General features: G+C 42.6%; 1 protein-coding gene across 2 annotated transcripts; it reads left to right on the forward strand.

Annotated features, from left to right (window-relative positions):
* The first annotated feature begins 622 nt into the window (after positions 1-622).
* GEMIN2 (gem nuclear organelle associated protein 2) lies at positions 623-18968 on the forward strand. Of its 2 annotated transcripts, XM_007521717.3 has the most exons (10): positions 624-797; positions 1576-1660; positions 4734-4823; positions 6719-6778; positions 6983-7096; positions 8077-8121; positions 9894-9962; positions 14136-14246; positions 16174-16232; positions 18390-18968. In XM_007521717.3, the coding sequence occupies exons 1-10, from the start codon at positions 661-663 to the stop codon at positions 18427-18429; spliced, it is 810 nt and encodes a 269-aa protein (XP_007521779.1). In that variant the 5' UTR covers positions 624-660; the 3' UTR covers positions 18430-18968. The 2 variants fall into 2 exon arrangements, with proteins under 2 accessions (XP_060031464.1, XP_007521779.1); XM_060175481.1 differs by lacking the exon at positions 9894-9962 and having other exon boundaries at positions 623-797.
* The last annotated feature ends 1986 nt before the right edge of the window (positions 18969-20954 follow it).

The following is a 20954-nucleotide window of genomic DNA, read 5'->3' on the forward strand; positions in this document are numbered from 1 at the left end:
ACCGAGTAATAAGTAACCCTGATGGCAATTTTTTAAAAAGCCAATTGTACAAGCAGAACTTATATTGAGCAGAACTCTGATAAACCTTAGTCTCTACCTTTGCTTTAGAAGAGAATAGAAGGAGTAGAACGTAGCTAGCATAAGGTTTATGCAAACAGACTCTTATACCTGAGGCTCCAAAGTCCCAGGTTCAAGCCCCTACACCACCATAAGCCAGAACTCAACAGCGCTCTGGTTTAAAAAATAATAATAATAATTTAATTTGTGGTCCGGGAGGTGGCGCAGTGGTAAAGCTTTGGACTCTCAAGCATGAGGTCCCCAGTTCGATGTGTCAGAGTGATGTCTGGTTCTTTCTCTCTCCTCTTATCTTTCTCATAAATAAACAAAGGAGAGGGGGGAGAGAGGGGGAGGAGAGGAGAGGGAGGGAGAGAGAGAGAGAACAGAAGGAAAGTATCAATCAGAAACTGCAGAACCAGTTTTTACCAGGAACTATAGTTGTACCACCGGAGCCTTAATGTTGGGACAACGAGCAGGTTCGCGCATGCGCGCGAGTGTCACCGCCGTCTCCCGCTCAACTCCGCAGCGGCAGAAGTTCTTGTGCGCCTGCGCTGTGACCTAGATTTGGCGCATGCGCTGAGCGGCCTGTCTGGGTGGAACACCATGGCGTGGGTGCCCGCGGAGTCTGCGGTGGAGGAGTTGATGCCGCGGTTGTTGCCGGTGGAGCCCTGCGATCTGACCGAAGGGTTCGACCCCTCCGTCCCCCCGAGGACGCCTCAGGAGTATCTGAGACGCGTGCAGTGAGTGCCTCGGCCGCGGCGGTGGCGGACAGCCCGGCGGTTCCCCGCGCACAGCTGCACGTGGGCAGAGTCTGTGCACTTGCCCGCGTCCAGGTTCAGGGCCAAGATGTGCTTGCCAGACACTTTTTTTTTTTACTTTTAAAAATATTTTGATTTATTATTGGATAGAAATTGAGAAGTAGGCAGAGAGACACCTTGTGAAGTATTTCCCCTGCAGGTGGGGGCCAGGGGCTTGAACCCGGGTCCGTGCGCACTGTGATGTGTGCGCCACCGCCAGATACTTCCAAAACCGTCTGCTTCAGTTGTTTATTACTGTCTTGATTCAGTGGATAGAGACTGGCAGAAATCAAGAGGGAAGGGGGAGATCTAGAGGAAGAGGGGCAGAGAGACACCTGCAGCTCTGCTTGCAAAGCTTTTCCCCTGCAGGTGGTGACTGGGGCTCGAACCCAGGGCCTTGTGCATAGTGACACGTGCACTCAACCAGGTGCGCCACCACTCAGCTCCTCAATCGCAATTAAAGATTTTTTTTTTTCTTTCTGATTTTATAGTGTTACTGGTTTTGATGTCACCAGAACACACACTGATGGGCTGTGGCTTATGGTGGTGCAGGGCGCGGGGTGTGGAGGCTGGGAGCCTCAGGCAGGAGAGTCTGTTTGCACGACTGGTGTTCTCAGCCCGCCCCTGGCCCCTGACGGTACAATGAGCTGTAGCCGCTGACCTGCCCGTGATCAAAGCACAATGGTAACTACATGGTTTTGTATCCATTACTCACTTGTAGGATCGAAGCAGCTCAATGTCCAGATGTTGTGGTAGCTCAGATTGACCCAAAGAAGTTGAAAAGGAAGCAAAGTGTAAATATCTCTGTGAGTTTCATTATCCATCAGTTTGTTTGTTTGTTTTTTCTTAATTGGAGTGGGTTAATGGTTTCACAGTGGACAGTAAAATACAGTAGTTGTTACGCGTGTAACATTTCTCAGTTTTCCACATAACACTCTGAACTCCCCTAGGTCCTCCTCTGCCATCATGTTCCAGGACCCATCAGGGGATTTTTACTTCCACAAATGAAAAGACCAAGTCCCTTCCGATAGTACTTGACAGTAGTACTTATGGTTGGGGAAGATCTGACAGGGCCGGCAAATAGCCCACTAGGGTAGTGTATCGCTTTGCCGTGTGCTCTAGCCAGGCTTCAGCGGGCACCCACTGTATTGAAGGAAGTCCAGGTGCTGCTGTCTTTCTCTCTCTCTCTCTGACTCTCATTAAAATAAAGTATAATAGGGAGTCAGGCGGTAGCGCAGCGGGGTAAGCGCACATGGCGCAAAGCGCAGGGACCGGCGTCAGGATCCCGGTTCGAGCCCCCGGCTCCCCACCTGCAGGGGAGTCGCTTCACAGGCGGTGAAGCAGGTCTGCAGGTGTCTGTCTTTCTCTCCCCCTCTCTGTCTTCCCCTCCTCTCTCCATTTCTCTCTGTCCTATCCAACAACAATGACATCAATAACAATAACTACAACAATAAAAAAAAAACAAGGGAAAATAAATAAATATTAAAAAAACCAAAAAACAAAACAATTTTTTCTTAATTCTAGAAACTGAGTTATCTTATACTTCCTAGCTACTTGTACATTGTAAACATTTTCATTCATTCATTTATTCATCACCTAATCTAATTAAGCAACTAGATTGTTCTGGGCTATGGAAATAGAACAGAATGAGTCAGAAAAGGTCCCTACACTGTACAACTTATATTCTCCTAAGGCAGACAGTAAACAAGCAAACATATTTGGTAATATAACTGACTTTTCTACCTTGTGACTATTCCTTGGACTAAAGTTAACTTATATAGTAACCAATAAATAGCAAGGAAAATTACTTTTCATGGAGTGGTCACAGAAAGTCTCTAGGAGATGATATTTAACCTAAGGTCAAAGGAGAGCAGCAGGGTTTTTTTGTGTTTTAATATTTATTTATTCCCTTTTGTTGCCCTTGTTTTATTTCTGTTGTTATTGATGTCATCATTGTTAGGTAGGACAGAGAGAAATGGAGAGAGGAGGGAAAGACAGAGAGGGGGAGAGAAAGACAGACACCCGCAGACCTGCTTTACCACCTGTGAAGCGACTCCCCTGCAGGTGGGGAGCCAGGGGCTCGAACCCAGATGCTTATGCCGGTCCTTGTGTTTTGCGCCACGTGCGCTTAACCCGCTGCGCCACCGCCGGACTCCTGAGCAGCAGTTTTAAAACTGATAAGACCTTTGCCTTTTATAATCTAAGTGATTCCTTAATCTGATGTTTATAACCAAGGAATTTTAATTCAGACACAATTGTTTTGTTAATAGACAATGCTGTCTTATGTATCGGCTTTTTAAAAGTAACAACACTAAGTTTTATAAGGCATCGTCCAATAATTGTGAAATATGTCTTGTTTTGTAAAGCAGAACACTCTAGAGAATCGTTATTGAAGTACATTTTGCTCATACTAGGGTACTTTGTTCTGAATATCTCTCCACTGCCTCAAACTATTATGCTACTTTGAAAATGTATGAATAGATTATACCTCCAGTGTTCAGATAATTTAGAATTTCTTAGAAAGTTCCAACTACAGGGGCCCTGGGTAGTAGTGCAGCCAGTTGAGCATATACATTACAGTGTACACTGACCAGTGTACACATACATTACAGTGTACCAGTGTAGAGCCTGCCTACAATGAAACAGGTCTACAGGCATCTTTCACCCCTATATCCTCTTCCCTTTCAGTTTTTCTTTGTCATAGCAAACAAAAAGAAAGAAGAAGGAAAAAGAGAGAGTCGCGAGAAAAAGGCTACCAGGAGCAGTAGATTTGTAGTACCAGCACCAAGCTTGCCTCATTGATTACCCTGGTGGCAATAAAAAAGAGAGATGGGCCGGGTGGTGGCACACCTGGTTGAGCGCAAATGTTACAGTGCACAAGGAACTAGGTTCAAGCCCCCAGTCCTCACCTGCAGGGGGAAAGCTTCACGAGAGTTGAAGCAGTGTTGCAGATGTCTCTGCCTTTCACCCTCTCTTAACTCCCCTTCCCCTCTCGATTTCTGACTGTCTCTATCCAATAAATAAATAAAGATAATTAAAAAAATTTTTAAAAAGAGAAACTTCCCACTAGAGGCCACTCATATTGTTCTTATTAAAGCGACCGCGTAAGTTCTTTTCCTAGTATCATAGGTAGTAACATAAACGCCTACAGTATTTTTTTAAGTAGCTCATTCTTTTTCTTATGATTTTATTTATTTATTTATATTCCCTTTTTGTTGCCCTTGTTTTATTGTTATAGTTATTGTTGCTATTGATGTTGTTGTTGTTGGATAGAACAGAGAAATGGAGAGAGGAGGGGAGACAGGGAGGGGGAGAGAAAGACAGACACCTGCAGACCTGCTTCACCACCTGTGAAGTGACTCCCCTGCAGGCGGGGAGCTGGGGCTCGAACCAGGATCCTTATGCTGGTCCTTACGCTTTGTGCTACCTGCACTACCTGCGCTTAACCCGCTGCACTACCACCGGACTCCCAGATTTTATTTATTTATTAGTGAGAAAGATAGGAGGAAAGAGAAAGAACCAGGCATCGCTCTGGTACATGTGCTGCTGGGGATTGAACTTAGGACCGCATGCTTGAGAGTCCAATGCTTTATCCATTGTGCCAACACCTAGACCAGTATTTTTTATTTTTTTTTAGAGAGAGACACAGAGAGTGAAAGAAACCATAGCACCAAAGCTTTGAATGCAGTGAGACCTGGGCTCAAACCTGGATCACACTCATGGCAAAGCACCACACTATTCAAGCGAGCTATTTTAGTGGTCCTCCTGTATAGTCTCACTCAGATACTCTTTGCTTCCTCACTTGTTTCTCCTTTTCTACAAGGGCATGAGCTCCCATAACATTCACTTTGATTCTGACATATCTGCACTTGTCTGCAGCTTTCAGGGTGCCAGCCTGCTCCTGCGGGGTACTCCCCCACACTTCAGTGGCAGCAGCAGCAAGTGGCACAGTTTTCAGCTGTTCGACAGGTGAGTGTTCTCCTTCCCTCCCTTCCTTCCTCCCTTACTAAGCTTTCGTTTGTTTTTATCTTTCCATCTTTATTTATTGGATAGAGACAGCCAGAAATCAAGTGAGAAGGGCATGATAGGGGGCGAGTCAGAGAGACACCTGCAGCCCTGCTTCCCCCCTGCAGGTGAGCATGGAGGCTGGAACCTTTAGGGCAGCCCCCCTGCTCCATCCTCCATTGCTGGTACTGTGGTCTGTTTACTTAATCATTGTTTTGCCTGAAAGATCCCCAGCTTTGATCTATCTTCTTTCTACCTGGAGACCCGCCCTGCCTGCAGGGCACATTAATCCCTCCAGTTAAAACCCTAGCAACCGTTGCTATGGAAGCTTTCTACCTTCCGGCTCTTTCCTTTTCTCCACCCCCTTTCCCAGCCATTTCCTTTTCCGACTTGCCACTTCCGGTTCTAAATATATAAAAGGTGTTGTCATCAATAAACACACATTGTGTTCCTGCTCTGCCATGAGTTCCTGGTCTCTCCTGCGGCGCTGCGCCCAGGTTGGCTCCAGTTGAGCTCTCCAACCCAGAGAGCACGTGCCCGGGGAGAAACACCCTCCCACTAGCCCGGCAGAACCTGTGTCCTTGTACATTGTAACATGTGCGCTCAACCAGGTGCTTCACCACCCGGCCACTCTAAGATTAATTTCTGAGAGAGAGAGAGAGAGAGGGAGAGAGGGAGAAACCTTAACATCAGAACCTTAACATGTGATGCTAAGGATTGAATTTGGGACTTCATGCCTGAGAGTCCAGTGCTTTATCCACTGGGCCACAGTAAGTGTACTTTAATAATTAAAGACCTTCACATCATATTATTGCAAGCCGCTCTGTTCATCAGAAGCCACAGGACTTTCTTCATTTTTTGCATAGTCCAAATGGTTTATCATCTGATAGTTGTTGCTTTTAATAATTAAAGACCTTCTTCCATCCTTCCATCTTCAAGATTTATTTCTGCCTTTAAATTTCAGTTGGAATAATGAGTTAATAATAATAATAATAAGTAGTGTCAGGGAGGCAGCTCTGAAGTAAACACAGGACTTGCAATGCCTGTGTTTGAACCCTAGCACAACATATGCCAGAACCGAGTAGTAGTCAGTCTGTCTGTTGTTTGGAATCATTACAGTCGGAAATGTAGTTTCTATATTTTAAGATTGTTCATAGTTATTCAATGGTTGCTTTATTTTCAGTAAACTGTTTGCTGAAGATCAGTTTCTAACTTTTTTTAATGCATAAATTTTTAATTTAATTTTTTATTTATAAAAAGGAAACACAGACTAAACCATAGGATAAGAGGGGTACAACTTCACACAATTCTCACCACCAGAACTCCATATCCCATCCCCTCCCATGATAGCTTCCTATTCTTTAACCCTCTAGGAGTATGGACCCAGGGTCATTGTGGGATGCAGAAGGTGGAAGGTCTGGCTTCTGTAATTGCTTCCCCGCTGAACATGGGCGTTGGCAGGTCCATCCATACTCCCAGCCTGTCTCTCTCTTTCCTTAGTAGGGTGGGGTTCTGGGGAATCTGAGCTCCAGGACACATTGGTGGGGTTGTCTGTCCAGGGAAGTCTGGTTGACATCATGGTAGCATCTGTAACCTGGTGGTAAAAGAAAGAGTTAACATACAAAGCCAAACAAATTGTGGACCAATCATGAACCTAAAGGCTGGAATAGTGCAGATGAAGAGTTGGGGGAGTTTCTAACTTTTTCAAGTATTTTATTTACTTTACTTTAATGAGAGATAGATACACCAATGTACTGTTTAGCTCTGGTTTTTTTTGCTAGGGTTTGAACCTGGACCCCAGAGCCTCAGGAGTAAAAGTCTTTTTTACAGAACCATCATGCTGTCTCCTCTTTCTTTAGAGTGTGAACAGAAATAGAACTCACTGGAAATCACAACAGTTGGATAGCAATGTGTCTATGGTATGTAAAATTTTCTTTTTACTTTGTATAATGTGGTCCTCTTTGAAAATAGTCCATATTTACTACCTGCCATAAGGGGGTCTCAGGGATTGAATCCATGTCCTGTGGGGCATCTGAAACACACGGGGCCTTATAGCCTGAGCTATTGCCTCAGCGCACAGACACACACCTACCTTATGTTTTGTTTTGTTCTGTTTCTTTTAGCCCAAACCTGAAGATGAAGAAGGCTGGAAAAAATTTTGTCTGGGCGAAAGGCTGTGTGCTGAAGGGGATGTCGGACCAGCTACAAGTGAAAATCCTGGAATAGATTATATTCAAGTAGGTTATATGTATATAAATAAAACAAAGTGTGTTCTGATTTTACTTTGTCATTTGGCCTAGTCAGCAGACTGCAGTCCACATCAATCCAGTCTGCAACTTGTTTTTGTACAACTGATTTATATATATATATTTTTTTATGATTTTAAAGCATAAGTTTTTGGGGCCAAGTGGTGGCACACCTGGTTGAACGCATATGCGTGGACCCCATTCAAGCCCCAGCCCCCACCTGTCAGGGGAAGCACTGCTACAAGTATCTTTCTCCCTCTAACGCCCCTTCCCAATTTCTCTCTGCTTTACCAAATAAAATCAAATTTTTTAAAGTTTCCCATAAGTCAGTGCTACTTTCACAAAGAGAGCTCCCAGCAGTAAATTCCAAAGAGTGCTTTTCCATAAATCATATTAGGTGGTGGGGGGGGGGGCGGGTCCTCTTAATTCCTGAAAATGTTAGTTTTAGTTAAAGATGTTGAAATAGGGAGTCGGGTGGTAGCACAGCAGGTTAAGCGCAGGTGGTGCAATGCACAAGGACTGGCATAAGGATCCCGGTTCGAGCCCCCCCCCCCCCAATTGCAGGGAAGTCGCTTCACAAGCGGTGAAGCAGGTCTGCAGGTGTCTCTCTTTCTCTCCCCCTCTCTGTCTTCCCCTCCTCTCTCCATTTCTCTCTGTCCTATCCAGCAATGACGACATCAATAACAACAGCAATAATAACTACAACAATAAAACAACAAGGGCAACAAAAGGGAATTAATAAATATTTTAAAAGATTTTGAGATAATGAACAATGAGGGAGTTTTCTTTCTATCGCTACCTCTCTTTCTATCATTCTCTCTCACACACACACTCTCTCTCCTTCCCTCCCTTTTAAACCAGAGTAGTCCTCAGCTCTGGCTGATGGTGGTATGGGGGATTGAACTTGGTATGAATAAAAATGAAGCCTTGCCTCATAGAGCCACTTTGTAACTTTCTCTTTTTTCTTTCAGATTGGCTTTCCCCCTTTGCTTAGTATTGTTAGCCGAATGAATCAGGTACAGTAATGTAAATGATAAGGACATGTGCATCTGTAATGGGTATGAACACACATAGAGTTGATTTACTGATTATATATGCAAGATCTTAACCTAAACAATAACAGGTTGTTTTTCTTAATGTATCTTATTTTAAAGAGAGAAAGATACAGAGAAACATCAGAGCACTGCTCAGCTCTGGTTTATTATAATGGTGCAGGGAATTGAACCTGGGACCTTTAAGCCTCAGACATGAGAGTCATTTGTATAACCATTATGCTGTCTCCACTAAATTTTTGTTGAATCTTGACTCATCCTATTTTTTTTTATGACTAATAGCAAACTTAGAGGTTGAGTAACTTGCAGGTGTATTTTTAGCTAGCTTTGTGGTGTGCTGTGTTTCAATTCCAGTTTTCTTTTTTTTTTTTTTTTTTCCCCTAATGTGGCTGGGGCCTTATGCATGGCCATGTGCAGTATTTTCACTGAGTGGTATCTCTGAGGCCAGTGTTTCATTGTTTATTTTAGAGAAGGGGGAGACGAAGAATGAGAAGAGAAGCCACAGCCCCACTCCACCATAAAGTGAGCTTCCCCAGTCTGTTCATGGTTCTCCCATGTGGGGCTGGGGCTTGAAGCCAGGACCTCCTGCATGAGGGTACCTCACCTCCTGGCATGGTGAGGTACCCTCTCAAGTGATTGTACTATCTTCCAACCTCCAGGACTGACCCCCCCTCCTTCCTGTGTGTCCATCCAGAGCCTCACAAGTGGGCATTTCACTGCTCTACGCTACTTTTCATTCTGATAGAGACAAACAGAAGCAGAGACATCACTGCACCTGAGTTTCTCTGGTGCGGTCACAGCACTCCTTATAAGGTGTGTCAAGGCTCAAACCTGGACCATGTGTGTGGCAAAGCAGCTGCTCTATCCTATAAATTATTCCTCTGGCTCCAAGAACTGCTCTTTAAATCTATATATACAGGGCCAGGTGGTGGTGCACCTGGTTAAGTGCACACATTACAGTGCACAAGGACCCAGGTTCAAGCCCCTGGTCAGAGAGAAATGGAGAGAGGAGGGGAAGACAGAGAGGGGGAGAGAAAGAGAGACATCTGCAGACCTGCTTCACCGTCTGTGAAGCGACTCCCCTGCAGGTGGGGAGCCGGAGGCTCAAGCAGGGATCCTTACACTAGGTGCCGTGTGCGCTTAACCCGCTGCGCTACGTACCGCCCAACCCCCACAGAGACTCTTTTAAGAGCAAGTAGAATTTTTTTTTTTTTTTAACAGAACACTGCTCAGCTCTGGCTTATGGTAATGCAGGGGATTGAACCTGGGACTTTGGAACCTCAGGCAGGAGAGTCTCTTTGCATAACCATTATGCTGTCTACCTCCGTTCAAGTGAAATTTTTTTTAGTGATTACAAACAGATCTTCAGCACTTACAACAAAGTATCAATATTTTGACTTGGTGGATAAAGCAGTGGACTCTCAAGCAGGAGGTCTCAAGTTCAGTCCCTGGCAGCACCTGTACTAGTGTGATGACTGGTTCTTTCTCTCTTTCCTCATATCATTCTCATTAATAGATAAAATTTAAAAAAGAAAAGAAAAGAAAATTGGTCTCAAAGCAACCTCAATGAATGAACTATCTTAACAAATTACTAGTTATAGTTTTCTGTGTAAGTCTAAGTGATGGGATCATTTCAACTAAACTCAATGAAATTCATGTTGAAGATGTCACTGGTTTTGTCTGTCTGTTTTATCTAATCGAGTTCTTCTATCTGCTCTCTCCACCCCACTTTTCAGGCGACGGTAACTAGTGTCTTGGAATATCTGAGTAATTGGTTTGGAGAAAGAGACTTTACTGCAGAGCTGGTAGTGTGCTGCATTTGTGGTTTGCTATTTACATAGTGTAATTTTGCGCATGCTCACTCTGTGTAACAGAAACCTCTGTGTATTGGCTTATCTTATATAAATGTATATTCATTGTACATTGCAAGCTCTACTCGTTTGCAGAAGTCTGTACTAGACTGTAAATCAACATACTTCTTCAATTGAGAAAATCTCGCTTTGAGACAAGGGGAAATGTCAGTGAAAGAGTCTGTACCCTGAGGCAGACTGCTCAGCTCCATGTAGACCAACAGCTGACAGACAGGTCACAAGCTGGTAGCCAGACTGCAAAGCCATTTATTATTATTATTATTATTATTATTATTATTATTATTATTTATTTAAATGATTTTATTTATTAATGAGAGGAGAGAAGAGTGAAAATCAGAGCATCACTATGCACATGTGATGCCAGGGATTAAAATTGTCTTGAAATCTCGTGCAATAAAGAAAATCACAAGTAGGGGCAGAGGGTGTTATAGCATAATGGTTGTGCAAACAGACTCTCATGCCTGAGGCTCCAAAGTCCCAGGTTTAATCCCCTGTACCACCATAAGCCAGAGCTGAACAGTGGCGCTCTAATTTAAAAAAAAAAAAAAATCAGGGTCCGGGTGGTGATGCACTGATAGAGTGCACATGTTAATGCACAAGGACCCAGGTTCAAGTCCCCTGTCCCCGCCTGCAGGGGGAAAGCTTTGCGAGTGGTGAAGCAATGCTGCAGGTAACACACTCTCCGCCTCTCTCTCTCCATCTCTCCCTCTCTCCCTCTCTCTCTCTCTCTCTCTATATATATATATATACATATATATATATATATATATATATATATATATATATATATTGTAAAGAGAGAGAGAGAGAGGGTGATATATATATCGTCCTCTACCCTCTTGATTTCTGGCTATCTCTATCCAATAAATAAATAAAGATAATTAAAAACAAAAAAAAGGAGAGCTTTTCTTACTGGGCAGGCCTCCTGGTATAAAAAAAATCAGGGAGTCGGGCGGTAGCGCAGTGGGTTAAGTGCACATGATGTGAAGTGCAAGGACCGGCCTAAGGATTCCGGTTTAAGCTCCCGGTTCCCCACCTTCAGGGGAATCACTTCACATCGGTGAAGCAGGTCTGCAGGTGTCTGCCTTCCTCTCCCCCTGTCTTCCCCTCCTCTCTCCATTTCTCTCTGTCCTGTCCAACAACGACAACAATAATAACTACAACAATAAAACAACAAGGGCAACAAAAGGGAAAGTAAATAAAATCTTTTTTAAAAAATAAGAAGTAGCAATAATAATAATAGACAGTGTTTGGCATTTTAAGTGTTCTCTAGATAACTTTTTAAATCCTGGTGTAATCTGTGAACTTATTATTTTCATTTTGTAGATTAGGAGACATAGATTCAGTGAACTATTAAAGTCTTACAGGTCATAACTGCCAGCTAGGACCCATGCCAGCTAGGACCCATGCCCACGCAATCTGGCTATATTCCTCTCTTCACATTTATTTTCTGTATCACAGATGAGACAGAGAAAGCAGAGCAGCACTCCACCTCATGCAGCACTGAGGATCAAACCTGGAACCTCAGCACATGCAAGTGCAGTGCTCGGCTAGTAAGCTCTTGCCCAGCCACATGAGCTATGCTCTTTTTTTTTTTTTTTTTTTTTATTTATTTATTCCCTTTTGTTGCCCTTGTTGTTTTATTGTTGTAGTTATTATTTTTGTTGTTGTCGTCGTTGTTGGATAGGACAGAGAGAAATGGAGAGGGGGGGGAAGACAGAGAGGAGGAGAGAAAGACAGACACCTGCAGACCTGCTTCACCACCTGTGAAGCCACTCCCCTGCAGGTGGGGAGCCGGGGTTCAAACCGGGATCCTTATGCCGGTCCCTGTGCTTTGCGCCACCTGCGCTTAACCCGCTGCGCTACAGCCCGACTCCCGCTATGCTCTTTTTTAATAAAAATTTTAAAAAAAAAAGATTTTTAAAAATTATCTTTATTTATTTATTGAATAGAGACAGTCAGAAATCAAGAGGGAGGAGGTGGGATAGAGAGACAGAGAGATACCTGCAGCAATGCTTCGCCACTCGTGAAGCTTTCCTCCTTCAAGTAGGGACCAGGGACTTGAACCTAGGTCCTTGCATATTGTAAAATGTGCGCTCAACCAGGTGGTGCACCACCACCCAGCCCCTATACTCTTTTTTTGTTTGTTTGTCTGTTAATATTTATTTATTCCCTTTTGTTACCCTTGTGGTTTTTTTTTTGTTGTTGTTGTAGTTATTGTTGTTATTGATGTGGTTGTTGGACAGGACAGAGAGAAATGGAGAGAGAAGGGAAGACGGGGAGAGAAAGACAGACACCTGCAGACCTGCTTCACCACCTGTGAAGCGACTCCCCTGCAGGTGGGGAGCCGGGGGCTCAAACCAGGATCCTTATGCCAGTCCTTCCGCTTTACACCACCTGCGCTTAATCTGCTGCACTACCGCCCAACTCCCTATACTCATTTTTAAATATAGAAATAGGCAGTGATCCCAGGAGGTGGCACTGTGGATCAAGCATGAAGTCCTATGGTCCAGGAGGTGGTATAGTAGATAAAGCATTGGATTCTCAACCATGAGGTCCTGAGTTCGATCCCTGGCAGCACATGTACCAGAGTGATGTCTGGTTCTTTCTCTCCTCCTATCTTTCTCATGAATAAATAAATAAATTCAAAAAAAAATTTTTTAAAGCATGAAGTCATGTACCAAAGTGATGCTTTGATTCTCTCTCTCTCTCTATTCCCATCTCTTTAGTAAATGAATAGAATTGAAAGGAAAGAAGGGAGGGAGTTCAGTCCCCAGCAGCACGTGCCAGAGTGATGCTCTGGTTCTCTCTCCCTCTCTCTGTTTTTCACCTTCAAAATTAGATAAATTTTTTTTTTTAATTATATAAATTTAATCCCCCTCGTATGAAATTCTATTATATTTTGAAGTTTGACTTGTTATTCAGAAGAACATACTTTTCACAGTTGAGTATATTTGCAAAAGAGTATGTTTGAGGCTCCAACTCTTCCTGTCAGAACTTGAGATATGATCTCTACACTCCTTTAAAAGCTTATCTGGGAGAGACAGGTAGCCAGCTTTGTGGTATAGTATGTGTTCCATGCCTACCATTCAGCTAAGTAACTAAGAAGTCTCTTCCATAGCTTAGTGAGCATATGCTTTACCTCATTGTCACAATGTTAAAAATTAGTATTTTTATGTATTTATTATGAAGGACCTTAGGAGGAAAAAGGAAGACCAGAGTACTTCTTGGGTCTGACATGAGGTGATGAGAGGAATTGAACTTGGGGTAGGCTCTCTCTCTCTCTCTATCCCTCTCTCTTACTTACCAGAGCATAGTTTAGCTCTGCTTTATGGTGGTGCAAGGGATTGAACCTGGACCCTTAGAGCCTCAGTCTTCAAAGTCTTTACATATCCACTGTGCTATACTGTCTCCATGGCCCATGACTTAACTACATTTTTTTTAACTTTTTAAATTTTATTTACTGGGGCCGGATTTTGGTCCACCTCGATGAACGCACAAGTTGATTTTATTTTATTAATTTTAGCTTTTACTTATTTATTAATGAGACAGATCAAAAGAGAGCGAGGGAGAACCGGACTTCACGCTGGTACATGTGCTAATGGGGATTGAACTAAGGGCCTCGTGATTGAGAAACCAGCACTGTATCCACTGTGCCACCTCCCAGAACGCTATTTATTTGACCTCACATAAAGAAAATGAATATCCAGTGTGAAGAGCAGGGTCCTTTAGGGCAACCTGGACAAGCAATTGGCTACAGACACAGGAGGCTGCTGTTTGAAGCCACTGTACATCTTAATGCAGGCTTCTAATTCGATATTAGAACTGTGGTGATAGTCAGAATAACTGATACACAGCTCTTCAGAGGCGAGAATATTTTGAAATATCTAATATTCTTTCTGTCTACAGGTAGAAGGTAGAAAAGGTATCATTTGGCCGTTTTATCATCTGGCTGTTTTGTCATGTGTATCCAAACAGTACAGTCAAATGTTTGATGATATATTTTCTCACAGAAGATGATCATATATGACTCAAGACATTTGTAGAAAGAAGTTGAACTTACGGTGTGTTATCTGTGTACTTACTACTTGTTAAAATTCTGTGTAGGGAAGATGGCTTTATGCTTTATTGGCTTGTCTTGAAAAGCCTTTATTACCTGAGGCACATTCACTGATTCGGCAACTTGCGAGAAGGTGCTCTGAAGTAAGGCAGTTAGTGGTAAGTTGCAACTTACTATTTTACTTGCTTTATTTTTTTCTCCATTTTTCTTTTTCTTTTTTTGATAGTTATTTATTTTATTCCCTTTTCTTGCTTTTGTTGTTTTATTGTAGTTATTATTGTTGTTATTGATGTCATTGGATAGGACAGAGAGAAATGGAGAGAGATGGGGAAGATGGGGGGGGGAGAAAGATAAGACACCTGCAGACCTGCTTCACCGCCTGTGAAGCGACTCTCCTGAAGGTGGGGAGTCAGGGCTCGAACCAGGATCCTTACGCCGCTCCATTAATGCTTTGTGCCACGTGCACTTAATCCACTGCGCTACCATCTGACTTCCCCAATTTTTTTTTTTTTTTTTTTTAACCAGAGTACTGTTCAGCTCTGGCTCGTGGTAGTGCTGTGGGTTTGAACCTGGGACCTCAGAGACTCAGGCTGTTGCACTAGTGATGGTGCTATCTCTACAACCCACTTACATACATATATATATTTTACCAGAGCACTGCTCAACTCTGGTTTATGGTGGTGTGGGAGATTGAACCTGGGACTTTGGAGCCTTAGGCATGGGAGTCTGTTTTGCATAACCATTATGCTATTTACCCCTGCCCATTACTTAATTTTTTAATGTTTGTTTACATTTTTTATCTTTTTTTTTTTTTAATTTAAGAAAGGATTAATTAACAAAACCATAGGGTAGGAGGGGTACAACTCCACACAATTCCCACCACCCAATCTCCATATCCCACCCCCTCCCCCAATAGCTTTCCCATTCTCTATCCCTCTGGGAGCATGGACCCAGGGTCATTGTGGGTTGCAGAAGGTAGAAGGTCTGGCTTCTGTAATTGCTTCCCCACTGAACATGGGCGTTGACTGGTCGGTCCATACTCCCAGTCTGCCTCTCTCTTTCCCTAGTAGGGTGGGTCTCTGGGGAAGCGGAGCTCCAGGACACATTGGTGGGGTCTTCAGTCCAGGGAAGCCTGGCCAGCATCCTGATGACACCTGGAACCTGGTGACTGAAAAGAGAGTTAACATACAAAGCCAAACAAATTGTTGAGCAATCATGGACCCAAAGCTTGGAAAAGTGGAGAGGAAGTATTAGGGAGGTACTCACTGCAAACTCTAGTGTACTTCTGCTTTCTTACTTTGGTGCCATACTCCAAACTCAGTCAATTTCTGCTTTGCGTTTCTACTTCTTCCTTTTTTTTTTTTTTTTACATGCATAACATTCCCCAGATTCCCATTTAACAATACAACCCCCACTATTTCATTCATCATTTTTCATGGACCTGTATTCTCCCCACCCACCCACCCACCCCAGTGTCTTTTACTTTGGTGTAATACTCCAATTCCATTTCAGGTTCGACTTGTGTTTTCTTTTCTAATCTTGTTTTTCAACTTCTGCCTGAGAGTGAGATCATCCCATATTCATCCTTCTGTTTCTGACTTATTTCACTCAACATGATTTTTTCAAGGTCCATCCAAGATCGGCTGAAAACGGTGAAGTCACCATTTTTTACAGCTGAGTAGTATTCCATTGTGTATATATACCACAACTTGCTCAGCCTACATTTTTTATCTTTTGATAGAGACAGAGACTTTGCGAGGTGTGGGGGAGACAAAGACAGAGACACACCCACAGCACTGCTTCCCTGCTTGTGAAGCTTTTTCCCCCCCTTCAGTTGGGGACTGGGGGCTTGAACCGATCCTTAGGCACTGTAAGATGTACACTCAACCAGGTGCACCACTGCCTGACCCCTCACTTAATCTTCTCCCTGTTTTTCCTTCTTTTTAATTTTTTAAAAATTTATTTGCAGGCAAGTCTATCACTTAGTGTTTCATGTTTTATATATTGACAAAAGGAAATTTATCCTCAAGATAATAGAAAGCAGACTACACTTAACTTTTCTGTCTTTTTCTTTTCTCCTGTTAGGATAGCAAAGATGATGAGAGGGTTCCTGCTTTGAATTTATTAATCTGCTTGGTTAGCAGGTAAGAAGTAGCCCTCGACTTCCTGGCTTCTAAGTAGTGTTAGTGATGTAGGGAGTATCATTTTCACCTTACAGCAAAGAAAGTTGAGGTGTCAGAAGACATAATGTTGTGTACATCTCATTTCCTCGTTTGTTCCTAGTTTTTCTCTATAATGTTGAAATGAAGATCTTATACATAATAGTTGCACTGTTTTCTAAAGACAAATCCCTAGAAACAAATGAAAGGACGTGTATTCTCTTTTCGTTATTTTTTGGATAGAGACCGTGAGAGAGAAATAGAAACACCTGCAGCCCTGCTTCACTCATGAAGCTTCCTCCTGGCAGGTGGGGACCAGCCCCTTGAGCATGGGCGCTGCATATTGTAACCTAATGCGCACTATACTGGGGGCAAGCCCACCCAGCCCCTAGACGTGCATTTTCAAAACTCCTATTTGCCATTTTGCATCCCAGAAATGTCATATCATTCTGTGTTCTCAATAAAGTCAGAGAGCCCATTTTCTTGTCAGTACTGGGCATTTTCAAGTGATGTGAATATTTATCTTCCAGTTCTCTCAAGAATTATAGTCAAATTATAATTATATTGCTTTTTGGGGTTTTTTTGGTCGGGGCAGTGTGTGTGTGCTTGTGTGTTTAAAGATTTTATAATAATTTTTATTATAATTTTATTAATAATTTTTAAATAATTTTTTGTTGCCCTTGCTTTATTATTGTTGTTGTTATTGATGTCGTCATTGTTGGATAGGACAGAGAGAAATCAAGAGAGGAAGGGGGGAGACAGTGGGAGAGAAAGATAGACACCTGCAGACCTGCTTCACCATCCTTGAAGCGACTCCCCTGCAGGTGGGGAACTGCGGGCTCTAAGTGGGATCCTTACGCTGGTCCTTGCACTTGGCACCATGTGCACTTAACCTGCTGCACTACCACCCAACCCCTTAAGATTTTATTTATTGAGAGTCAGGTAGTAGCGCAGCAGGTTAAGCACACTTGGTGCAAAAGCGCAAGGACTGGCATTAACACCGGTTGGAGTCCCCGGCTCCTCACCTGCAGGGGAGTCACTTCACAGGTGGTGAAGCAGGTCTGCAGGTGTCTATGTTTCTCTCTCCCTCTCTGTCTTCCCCTCCTCTCTCCATTCCTCTGTCCTATCCAGCGACGGCAACATGAATAACAACAATAGCTACAACAATAATAAAAAACAAGGGCAACAGAAGGGAAAATAATTAATGAGAAAGATAGGAAGAGAGAAAGAACCAGACATCACTCTGGTACATGTGCTGTGGGAGATTGAACTCGGGACCTCAAGCTTGAGAGTTCAGTGCTTTATCTACTGTGCTATCTCCTGGACCACAGGTTTTTGTTTTGTTTTTAGTCTCTTCCCCCCCCCCCCCCAAACACACACATTGCTGGGGCTTTACCACTTCTATTAGAATTTGTTTGGGTAGAAAAAAACAAAGACACCTTAGCACCAGAGATTCTCCAGTAATGTCACGTCTGCTTAGGAAGTCTAGAGGACTGAGGAGACAGACGCGTCATGGTTCTGCAAGAGCCTTTCCAGCCTGAAGCTGGTCCCAGGCTCAATTCCCAGCTCCACCATAAATCAGAACTGAGCAGTGCTCTGGTTTCTTATCTCTCCTTCCCCTTGTATCTCTTTCATTAAACTAATAATAATAAGAGAGATATAATGATAATAGTAGAAAGTTTAGAGAAGGGGTCTGGAAATAGCTTGCTGATAGAACCTTTTTTTTTCCTGACCACTGCTCAACTTTGGCTTTTGGTGGTGCTGGACCTCATTAGTAAAAGTTGTCTTATATAATCACTATGCTATCTTCCCAAATACGCTCTTTTCCTTATTAAAATTTCATAGTTTTTTGGTCCGGGAGGTGATGCAGTGGGTAAACGACTGGATTCTCAAGCACGAGGTCCTGAGTTCTATCCCTGGCAGCACATGTACCAGAGTGATGTCTGATTCTCTTCTCCTTTCTCATTAATAAATAAAGCCTTTAAATTTTTTTGTTGTTGTTTTCCACCATGTAGATGTATGCTAGTATACTAAGTCCTCAATGAATTTTGGCTTTTTTGAAGTCTTTTGCTATTACAATGTAATTAAAAGTAATCCTGCAATTAATATATTTATGCATACATTAACTTTTTTTTTAATTAGGTATTTTGACCAACATGATTTAGCTGATGAGCCATCTTGATATAGCTGGTCTCTCCGGGAGTAGAAGACATTTCGCTGAAGGCAGCCTAAGCCTGGGGAAGTGCTACATCACTTCAGGCATGGATCTTACCACATCACACACACTGTGGGAAGAGGCCACAGCGTAACCTGAGCCACTCAAATCGATTTTCAGAAGACAGACTGTATTGCTTTAGCTATCTGAAGTTTGAAAATCCTGCCCAGTTTTTTGGTCAATAGTTTCTAGAAACTTTCTGCAGTCATATGCTTTTAAAGCAAGTTTAGTGCCATTTTTTTGGTGAAACACGATGCACAGAAACTAGGATGAAATTTTACAAATGTATTTGGTGCTATTTTCGTTATTTACTTACTAGGTATTTTGACATAATATTTTATAGAAAATATATTTTGGTTAATAAAAATTTGCTTGACTCTTGAAGAAAAGAGTTGGAATTAAGTGCCTGAGGCTCAGAGGTTCTCGGTTTAATTTGTGGCACCATCATAAACCAGAGCTGAGCAGTGCTGTGGATAAGAGAATATGCTTTTTGTTTTGTTTTGTTTTGTTTAAAAAGAAAGGCTATTATATTTAAATTAAGCACATAGTTTTCCTTCCTTTGCTCAAAAATTCCAGAGGTGGGTTGAAAGTCATGATGGGGGTTGGGAGTAGAAAGCATAGTGGTTCTGCAAGAGACTCATGCCTGGGACTCCGAAGTCCCAGGTTCAATCCTCCACACCACCATAAACCAGAGCTGAGCAGTGCTCTGGTAAGAAAAGGAAACAAAAAGAGTCGGGTGGTAGTGAAGTGCCAAGGACCCATGTAATGATACTGAATGATCCTGGTTCAAGCCCCTGGTTCCCCACCTGCAGGGGAGTCACTTCACAGGTGGTGAATGAAGCAGGTCTGCAGGTGTCTGTCTCTCTCTCTCCCTCAGTCTTCTCCTTTCTCCATTTCTGTCTGTCCTATCCAATAATGATGACATCAGTAACAATAATAAATACAACAATAAACAAGGGCAACAAAAGGGGAATATTAAAATTTAATTTCAGGCTGGTGTGTAATAACTACATCTTAAATCTAGGTCATATTCAGATTTTCATTAATTGTAGTTTGTAAGGTTTTTTTTTTTTTTTCCTTTTTAGGTAGTTTTATAGTTTCTTTCTTCCTTTAATTGCTGCCAGCATTATCACTGGGGCTCAGTGCCCCACATTCCTGGTGACTATTTCTTTTTTCTTTCTGTTTTTGTTGCATAGGACAGAAATTGAGAGGAAGAGAAAGACAAGACACCTGCAGCTTTACTCTTAAGTTTCTTCCAACAGGACCTTAGAGCCTCGGCATGAGTCTTTCTGTGTAACCATCATGCTGTCTCCCCAGCCCTATCTTTTTTCCTATCTCCTTTTCCTCTCTGTCCTATCAAAGGTGGGGTGGGAGAGGCATGGATTCATTTCAGGAAATCTTCAAGTAGGGACCAGTGGTGCACTTGAGTGCACACATTACTGTGCACAAAGACCTGGGTTCAAGCCCCTGGTCCCCACCTGCAGGGGGGAAAACTTCATGAGGTGAAACAGGGCTGCAGGTGTCTCCCTAACTCCTTATCCTCTTTTAATTTTTCTATCCTATCAAGTAAAACATTGTTTTACTCTTACACATCATTTGCCAGTCTGAGGAAGCAGTAGCAAACTATAAATGCAGCTGTATTTTACCTTTCCCATAAAAGATTCATTACTCCTTTCAGTCAGATTATGTTAGTACATTATTCTGAGTTGTAATAATACTTCTACTGGAGTGGGTGACGGTGCAGCACATCTACCAGAGTGACGTCTGGTTCTCTCTTATTATTAATAGAGATCTTTAAAAGAAATGTATAAGAAAGAACAAATTGAACTATGTTCATACCAAGATTCTACTTTCTTATACAGAATCACAATGTTGTTTTGCTATTTTTTTTTTATTTCTTTATTGGAGAATTAATGTTTTACATTCAACAGTAAATACAATAGTTTGTACATGCATAACATTCCCCAGTTTCCCATATAACAATACAACCCCCACTAGGTCCTCTGTCATCCTCCTTGGACCTGTATTCTCCCCATCCACCCCCACCCCAGAGTCTTTTACTTTGGTGCGATACGCCAATTCCATTTCAGGTTCTACTTTTTTTTTTTCCTCATCTTGTTTTTCAACTTCTGCCTGAGAGTGAGATCATCCCATATTCATCCTTCTGTTTCTGACTTATTTCACTTAACATGAATTTTTCAAGGTCCATCCAAGATCAGCTGAAAACGGTGAAGTCACCATTTTTTACAGCTGAGTAGTATTCCATTGTGTATATAGACCACAACTTGCTCAACCACTCACCTATTGTTGGACACCTGGGTTGCTTCCAGGTTTTGGCTATTAGAAATTGTGCTGCTAAGAACATATGTGTACACAGATCTTTTTGGATGGTTGTGTTGGGTTCCTTAGGCTATATCCCCAGGAGAGGAATTGCAGAATCATAGGGTAGGTCCATGTCTAGCCCTCTGAGAGTTCTCCAGATTCTTCTCCAC

Source organism: Erinaceus europaeus, chromosome 16 (genome assembly GCF_950295315.1).
Source record: "Erinaceus europaeus chromosome 16, mEriEur2.1, whole genome shotgun sequence".
NCBI classification, from domain to species: domain Eukaryota; kingdom Metazoa; phylum Chordata; class Mammalia; order Eulipotyphla; family Erinaceidae; genus Erinaceus; species Erinaceus europaeus.